Below are 9096 nucleotides of genomic sequence, written 5' to 3'. Positions count from 1 at the left end.
GGCATTACGATTTCGCACGACATTGGTACATTGCACTAATTTGGCTCCCTTACGTCCGATGACTCCGATCTCCAGTCCTTTCGTTGGCTAAAGTCCATGTTCAACAACCTAGAATGAAACTTTTTGAGTAAAAGGTGGATAGAGGCTCAGAGCACGTTCTTAGATGCAGAATAAAAAATCTAAAAATTTTTGCAAGGCCAAAATGCTGGTTTTGCAATGATAATATGTGATATGGTGGACATTGAAAGATTGAGGAGGTAAATCGATGCAAAACAGTGTGTGCACTGATGGAGGAAAATTTTTGATCCCATTTGAATTGTTATTTATTGCAGTGATTTGATATATATATATATATATATATGAAAAGTAAAATAATGATTAGTATAAAATAAAATAGTAATTGAAAATGTTTTCATTTTCATTGAAAACGTAAAAATGATGATTGAGGAATTAGTCATGTCAGTTTAATCAGTTTTATATAATCCCCGCCAAAAACCAAAAAGGTAAAAGAAACACAATTGAGGAATGGCCACAAACCGAAATACCGAGCTACTTTTTTGTCGCATTATTATAAACCACACTTATTTATGGGTGTTTTGGAGGAAATATCTGGCAAATTTTAGCAAAATCTGGACTTGATATGGAAATTTTCCGAGAAGCTTTGATTGGACTGGAAGCTAGAGAAAATCATCTGAATGGTGTACAAGAATCTCTTTCTGAAAGTTCTACAGAACTTGCTGTGATGCTAGAGGCCATCGAAGCTCCGGCGAAGGAAGTTGAGGAGAAGGGGAGAGAGTGTCGTTTGTTTTTGGAATAAGGGTGGAAAAAATTGGAGGGGCAAAAGAATGAATTAAGTTTGATTAGAGATGATATTAGGGGTAGGGAAGGGAAAATAAGTGACAAGAGAAGTTGATAGGAAGGCTTTTTGAGAAGTTGGGGAAATCAGAAGTTCTATTGATGAGGGTTTTAGAGAACTATGTTTAAAAGAAAGACAGGTAGCAGATCATTGGAGAGAGCTCGAGTTGGTTGATAAGAAAGAGGAAAAATTGAAGAGTTTACAGAAGGAGATTGAGGTGAGGGAAAAGGTTTTGGGTTCAAAACAGGGGATGCTTGAACCTAGAGAAAGTGAGCTGGAGGCTAGGGAAAAGGTTTTGGAATTACAGAAAAGAGAGATTGGCTTGAAACAAAGAGAGCTTGATTCTGCGCAAAAAAGCAAGGAAAGTTGTTCTAGAAAACTTGATTCAATAAATCCGATCCCAACCTGGGGAAGGGCAAAGAAAGGAAGGAAAAGTGGAGACAAGAATGAATATGAGAATGACTCTGAACAACATCCTGTCATTGATCTGGTTGGATCAGATTCTGGTCATTCAGGTTTGGGATGTAATCTAAATGATTCCCATTCAGTGTCAGAGTCTGATTAAGGTTATTCAAGTTCAGCACATGATCTTGGTAAGGCAGGTTTAGGCTTGGCCAATTCAAATTCAGATACGTACTCAGATTCTTGTGATTCTTCAGGTTTTGAAGGCTCAAGTCCTATTTATCATTCGAACAAATTGTTTAATAACTTCAGAAGAACATACACGTTAAGCAGGTTTCATGTTGGTCAAATTTGGGCTTGTTTTTATCACAGTAGTAATAATAAGATACAAAAATCATATGCAAGGGTCTTGAAGGTGCGTGATCCTATTGTTTGCATTGCATGGCTCCAGCCTGTGGCACATTATCCAGGTGCAATGTCGTACAGGAAGAACACCAAAAGTGTGAAGTTACCTGCCATAAAGCAGGGTTGGAAGGAGCGGATAGATGCGGGGTTACCTGTTGGTTGTGGTGAATTTATATGTGGTAAACAGGAGGCCCTGTCATTATCTCGTTGTAACTTTTTGCGTCAAGCTTTCTACAAAGATAATTTTGCTTCTTGCAATCTTGGCAGTCCTTACTTAATACATCCTCAAAAGGGAGAGACTTGGGCCCTCTATAAGGATTGGAACCTTAGTTGCTGTGCTTCTAATCCCGAAAATCATTTATCTTGCCAGTATGAGATAGTTGAGATTGTCCAGAGAAATCCTTTTGACACTAGAGTTGCTTCCTTGGATAAATTGGAAGGATATGGAAGTTTATATCGCAGAAGAAACCACAACAAGAAGGATACTTTTTTGATACGTGATGAAGAGCTCTTTAGGTTTTCCCACAAAATACCTTCTTTTAGGATGAGCAGCCAAGAGAGCAAAGGTGTACCAGAGGGATCTTTTGAAGTTGATCCCAAGTCGCTTCCTGCAGTTTCTTGATGAAATTTGGAACATTCAGGTATTAAATTTACTCAGTCCATTTTCTTGTGTTTATGTGAATTTTCCTTTTTGCAATTTTCGGTTACTCCATTTGTGCTCCGTTGTTGGGAGGCTTTTTTACTGGATTGAACTGGTTAATGAGTGAACTCATTGCGAGACATTTTGGCAAATTTGATTAATATGGCATGCAGCTGACACCAGCCAATTGTAGTATTTACAAGTAATAGTCTTCATCATGACATAGAACTTCTTAAACTTCAATTTAATGACTATCATCTACCCCAGGGGCACTAAGAATTATTAAATTTTACTTGAATGGGTATAGAACTGTTGTGTGACATTCCTAAAGGGGCATTGCAAATTCTGGATAATCTTTGTGCTTCTTTCTATCCTTCTAATAGTTTTCCTCCCAGATTTGGTATAGAATAATTTTTTTTCCAGCCCCAGGGGACTGGTGGTTGAGAGAAACTCTTGCAGTATCGCAACACTGCTGGTTGTAATTTCCATACAATTTCCCACTAGAAAAATAGAAGTATGGCACACAAAAATGATTTTCCATTGTCTGAAACAGCCGAAGTAAACCTCAGTGGAGGATTTTTGTTCCGGTTTTCACCTATCAGTTTACTGTTTAGTTAGCTCTCTCTCTCTCTCTCTCTCTCTCTCACACACACACACACACACAAACCCAAAGACTCACAATCACACAATCATTGAAGCCACTCTAAATTTGTTTTCTGGAAATTCTTGTTGAGGATTATATTAGAGGATCATTGAATGTTTTGTTGAATTGCATGATGTAGGTTACCTGCTGGATGAATTATAAACTATGTGAACTTCCAGCTCTATTGCAGTTACTCTTAAGTTTCTTCTTTTTTTATTTTAACAATTCAGTGCATCATTTTCGTAATTCTCTTTTGGGTTTTTGTAAAGTGTCCCACCTTTGCAAACAAAATCATTATCAAGCCTGTGGTGTGTCATGTGTGTGACCTGAATGTAGCTACCTTAGATTTGTGCCAAAGTTCACTTCACCTGTGATTGCTTCTAGTTCTATTCTGTAGGAACCCTGTCTTTTTATCTCCTTTTTGTCGAACTTTGTTATAGTCCAAAACTTTTGTGGACTTTGTAGCCTCTAACTGCAAAATGCAATACCAAGATTGCTTCCGCACAATTGGCAAATTTAAAGTGGTTCTCCTTGTCAATGTCCACCCTTGTTGCTCTTTTGGTACCAATTTAGATGCAATCACACTTTTGTAATACCTCTTGCTAGAATCCTTTAATGGCCTTGGTTAGCATGATAAAAAATTGTCGAAGTTACAACCGAAGTCCACCATTCCTTGATCTTATCAATCTTCACACATGGCGTTTTACCATCTTTGACAGGTGGATGTTCTGCAACTATGTTTTATGTGTCCATTTTATTGGAAATACTAAATTTATTTGTTTGTTGACACATTGGATACACCCACTTCATAATTCATTTAGTAATGCTTAGTTCTTTACTAATTCTAGCTTGACATATTTTACAGTGAATAACTTTTTGAAACTTATGCCACTTTCTTCTGATTGTGTCTGTCATGACACATCACATAAAATTTCTTCCCATGCATGGTGTTGCCAACTCTTATTATTCTGCTGTCCTGTTTAGAAAGGGGAATTGAGAAATTCATATTTGGTACAAGTCAATAATTGTTTGTGGTTTTGAATTATTTGTGAGCTAAAAATGTTGGATTCATATGGCTATTTATTGTATTTTGTGTGTAGAGCTAGAAGCCAGATATCAACAGTAGTCATAATTGATCTATACGAAACCTTTCAATGCTCAAGCACCTGCTATCTTTTTTTTCTTTTTTTTTTTTTCTGACACAGGGGTGTCCGGGCCTTTGGCCGAACTAATCCCCTGCAGCCCGAGGGGAGAGGCCCAATCCCCTCGAATACGATAGCCCCAGGACTCGAACCGTGATCGCCATACCCTAAAGAGAGGCAACGAAACCACTCGAGCTACCTGGGATGGGCTCGAGCACCTGCTATCATTCAGGTCGATCTGGCATTTGTGGACAAATATTCTGTAACCAAATAGAGTTGTACAGATAAATGTGGTGCTTGGATATGTTTACATTATTGAGTGTGTCGAGTTAGATCTCCCCGTTAGCTAGCCTGTGCAGCTATTTCTATACCTGTTTAGCATAACATGAATTTGAGCCTAAATGAGACAGGCATGTCCAATGCACAGCTTATTATCATGAATGGCGATGTCCATCAAGTTTTTCCATTTTTATAATTTTCTAGTAGCTATGGAGAGCTATCTACTTCAAAACAATCTCAAGTTAATTAACAGCATTTTCCACCTTTTAAGTCGCCTGTATTTTCACGTAAAATTTTTTGCTTGTTCACATAATATGAAGTATGGCTTTTTTTTGCTTGTAACTGAGTTATAATTTGATATAGTAATTTGACAGGCGTATATTTTGCTTTTGGTCTAATGGAACGGTTGGAGATGTTTACATGCAAATTTCTGCCCAATATTATGTTTGCTGTCTGAATAGTCCGAGTGTATCGGCTGGTGACCTAGAGTATTGACAAGAGCTCAACTAATTTACATTTTGTCTTGCTCAGCTTGTGTCCCAGTTCGTCCAGAGTGGCTGTATTACCAAATGGCGAGCTTAAAGGAGGTTCTCAGCTTTTTGTGTTTTATTCTTAACTTTAAATGTGTGTTATGATGTAAAATGATACATGGTACCATATGCTTTCCATATGCTTTTTTTTTTTCAAAAAAAAAATATGCTTTCCTAGCTAACTACGGATTAAGTACATCAATTTAAGCAATCATTATCTGTACCTATATACAATAATAAAAGGAGAGAGCTGGCAGTTTGGGATAAACATTTTGTATCATTTTTTTGAACTTTCAATCAAAAATTAATTTAAGGATTGTGAATTATTAGAGATATTTTTACTGTAGTACTTTTTGTGATGTGATGTATGTGAGATAAAAAGGTAATTGGGAAGATAAAAAGGTGTGTTGGAAATTGTAATGATGATGTAAGCAAATATTTTTTGACAAATAAACTGCAATCCAAACAACATGTCTCTCATAACTCCCTTAAATATTGTAGCTACCAAATTAACTATAACTGTATTAAAGATAAAAAATTACTAATAAATTGTAGTTTTTTTATATGAAGAATTTATATGTAATTTAATTTTGTAAAAACAAAATTAAAATATTCATAAAATTAATAATTATTTCTGAACTGCATACACATTGGATGTGCCTTAACATTAGTGTATGCAAGTTCTATTTGATCTTTACTATGTAGAAAAGACCTAAATTTTTGGATTAATTTCGGCCTCTATGATTTCATTATTCATAGGGATGGCAATTGAGGTACCCCGCGGGAGATTAATGGGGTGGGGGATAGGGCGGGGCGAGGGGAAAAATGCTCCCCTCATTAAAAAACATTATGGGGTACGACCGCCCCATCCCCCACTTAAATAAAATAATAATATATATATACACACACACATAACATATTTAATATTATTAATTATAAATATCAAATTATGCATATGTAATGTAATTAATATTATTAGTTATACTAATAATTATATATTTATATTAATACAAATTATTGATTAGTTGTACTAATATATTTATACTAAATTACTAACTACAATTTTTATTAATTATACATTTATTTTATTATATACTTTTTACTAATTATACATTTGTACTAAATTACTAATTATAAACTTTTTCCCAACAGACATCTGCGAAGGAAGTGGAGCGGGGCGGGGGATATGTTTAGGCAACAGTCCCGCTCTAATCCCGTCCCGTTGCCATTCCCAATTATTTGGGCTACCCGGTTAAGGATAAGTTTAGCAAATCAGCAATAACTACGGTGTTATTCCATATGCATCCGATACCCGTCCGCATCCTCAAGTCATTTTTTGGATTTGCAAACGTTGTCCTGTTTCTGTACCATATCAGTTGAGAAAAAAAACTCTTAAGGCGGGAAAATTACTAAAGGACTGAAGCCATACCAAAAATAAAAATGAAAAGACAACGATTTCAAGCATGAAACTGTTAAAAAAAAAAAAAAAAAAAGTTGAAAGCCTCCTGTTGATGTAGCCCAAACTCAGGATTAATCAGTTCGAATCTTATGCTGTCTAGTGGTCTTAATTGAAACATAATTAGTTTTAAGAAAAAGATTGACATACATAACACTTTAGAGAGGTATTTGAACCGTCAAAATTTGTTGAATTATTGTAATAGTGGAAATAGTTTACAATTTAAATTATAAAAGGAAAGTTCCATTATGATGGATAAATGAATAAGATAAGTAATGCCTTATTTGATAATCCAATTCAACACTTAAACATAATGGATTGGTCTGTTTGATAATATAAAAAAGTGCTGAATCTGAATTTTTTCAGACATTCAAATGTTTTGAGTGTTTGATAAATGAAAATCTATTTACTGAACTTGTTAAGCAGTGCTGAACCTGTATGTATTTTTTTCAGCACAAGAATCCTAACTGAATGCTTAATTCTGATAAGAATCAATAGAATTACTTCAGCTACCTTATCTTATCTACCAAATCTACCCTTATTTGTTAATTATGTTCAAAATTCTTATCTAATTAAACAACATAATATTCTCTATCTAACGATTTTTAGTTTCTCTTTTCTCCCTTTTTAATCACTTTCACATATTCTCCATACTCCTCATATAATATATTTCATATTTTATATTAATTTGATTTAAAAATAAATGTTGTCATTTTCATACCTAACAATTTTAAACTAATTAAATCATAGATTCTATTTCTTTTTTGAATGAAAGGATATAAGGGCAAAATTGTCAAATTAAACTTATTAAGCATTCAGGTATAAATATTTATCAAAAAGTATAAGTAGGTTTAGCATTAAAATTCAGACATTCATATATTTTTTTCAGTGCTTAAAATTCAGCAAATTAATTGTTTCAGTATTCAAATTTCAGAATTCAAACTTCAGAATTCAGATTCAGTTTTATCAAACGGAACCTTAGACCTTAATATATTCAGACGTGCTTGATAACAAAAAAAATAAGGGTTATTATCACTTTACCTCCTCAATGTTTGGTGTCACTATCAATTTCCCCCTTAACGTTATCTTTTAGTTACTTTATCCCCAAGACTAACGGTCAAATTTAACAGAGTTTGTTAATTAAAGTGAAAAGACATGTTTAACCCTTAAAATTATTATCACTTTAGCCCCATAAACTATAGTCTCATTATCAATTTACCCCATAGAGTTATTTTTTTAGACAATTTATTCTACCATTTAACCAACTCAGTAAGTTAAAAAAACTTTAGAAGCAAATAACCTCCTCTTTGCATAATAAAAATAATAAAAAATTTAGAGTGGCTCTTTTCCTTTTTAGTATCAAGAAAAAAAGTCAAAGAATTAATTTCTTTATTCTTGGCAATTTTATTAATATTGAAAAAAAATAGAAAGATGGAGAGGGGGAGAGGATAGAGAGAGAGAGCTCAATTCTTTTTTTAAAAATTACAAATAATAAAGAATTGAATACTTTATTATTTTAAAATTATTTCACTTCTCTGTTTACTATCAAATTCCAATCCTAATCTCAACAATCTTAAAGTAATACGATAATGTTAGGCTTTTCTTTATTTTCTTTCTTTGCAAAATCTAATTTTTTGTCTCCTTCTTTTCTATGTCTTTTTCTTTTCCGAGTATTAATAAGTGTGAAAATTTTTGAGAAAATTCTTTTATTTTTATGTTTTTCAATCTATTAAAGTGAAAAAAAGGAAAAATAACCATTCCAACTTTTTATTTTTAATTATATATAAAAAAGGGTAAATATATTTAAAATTTTTTGACTATACTAGTTAGATTAACGATGAGGTAAAATGTCTAGAAAATAATGTTAGGAACTAAAGCGAGTGTATCACTATAATCTAAATGAATAAAGTGATAATAACAATGTAATAATGCTATAAAATAAAAGGATTTTTTTGTCCAAAATTTCTTAACATGTTGAGTTGAATTACTTATAGGGGTAAAGTGACTAAAAAATAACGTTAAGGGATAAACTGATAGTAGTGATATAGTTTAAGAGGGTAAAGTGATAATAACCCAAAAAATAAACATTTGAATTAATTAAGTGAAACTGATTTTTTACATGTTAGTGTGGGCCAGATTATGTGGCACTAAATACCCACTAACAGTTGGTGTGACAAGGGCAGCATGATAATTTAACTGAATCTCTAGTTTTTCTAAACCCAGGAATAGTAAGCCATACTTGTCTTGCAGATTAATTAAAAGTTGGATCATTCATACCAATTTTGATTTTTCCAACAACCTTTTGTCCAAATCTTTCTCAAGCAATTTTGCTTGGGTTGCAGGACAGAGTTCATTGCCCAATTGCTACAATTTGGTGGGTTGCTCAGTGGGCAGCCCAGCCCTACTCTTCCTCATGCAGTTTATGTAGCCCAGCACAAATTATGTGGCACTAGGGTCCGATTGATCACCCTTCTTACAAATAATTATTTGCAACTAGGGCACAAATTACGTGGCACTAGGGAACAAATAATTTGCTTGCTGGCTACTGAATTTGCCGTCCACATTAGGCGTCCACATTTCTTGGAAGGTGATGCTACTAATGTAATCGAAGTACTCAATATTTGTGACTTTCTTCAGTCCATTCTTCTGGCTGATTTGCCCATTATTCACTAACAGAAAAAAGAATGCCCAAAAAAAAAAGATATCTAAAATTTTTTGGAGTAAAATTACTTCTAGAAACAAT

The 9096-nt window shown here is 33.7% G+C and overlaps 1 protein-coding gene across 1 annotated transcript; it reads left to right on the top strand.

The window, feature by feature from the left end:
• The first annotated feature begins 640 nt into the window (after positions 1 to 640).
• Positions 641 to 2285, top strand: LOC113760143. Its single transcript, XM_027302713.1, has 3 exons — positions 641 to 800; positions 988 to 1371; positions 1459 to 2285. Exons 1-3 carry the CDS (start codon positions 641 to 643, stop codon positions 2283 to 2285), a joined length of 1371 nt encoding a protein of 456 aa, XP_027158514.1.
• The last annotated feature ends 6811 nt before the right edge of the window (positions 2286 to 9096 follow it).

This window comes from Coffea eugenioides, chromosome 2 (assembly GCF_003713205.1).
Source record: "Coffea eugenioides isolate CCC68of chromosome 2, Ceug_1.0, whole genome shotgun sequence".
In the NCBI taxonomy this organism is placed as follows: Eukaryota; Viridiplantae; Streptophyta; class Magnoliopsida; order Gentianales; family Rubiaceae; genus Coffea; species Coffea eugenioides.
Note: the sequence above shows the minus strand (reverse complement) of the source record. Positions and strands in the feature narration are given on the sequence as shown.

Excerpts from the sequence above, each read along its gene's own strand:
- LOC113760143 (XM_027302713.1), top strand. The coding sequence starts at position 641 with ATGGAAATTTTCCGAGAAGCTTTGATTGGACTGGAAGCTAGAGAAAAT. Across the intron at positions 801-987 it reads GGAGAAGGGGAGAGAGTGTC|AAAGACAGGTAGCAGATCAT; the intron begins GTTTGTTTTTGG and ends TATGTTTAAAAG. Across the intron at positions 1,372-1,458 it reads ATCAGATTCTGGTCATTCAG|GTTTAGGCTTGGCCAATTCA; the intron begins GTTTGGGATGTA and ends TTGGTAAGGCAG.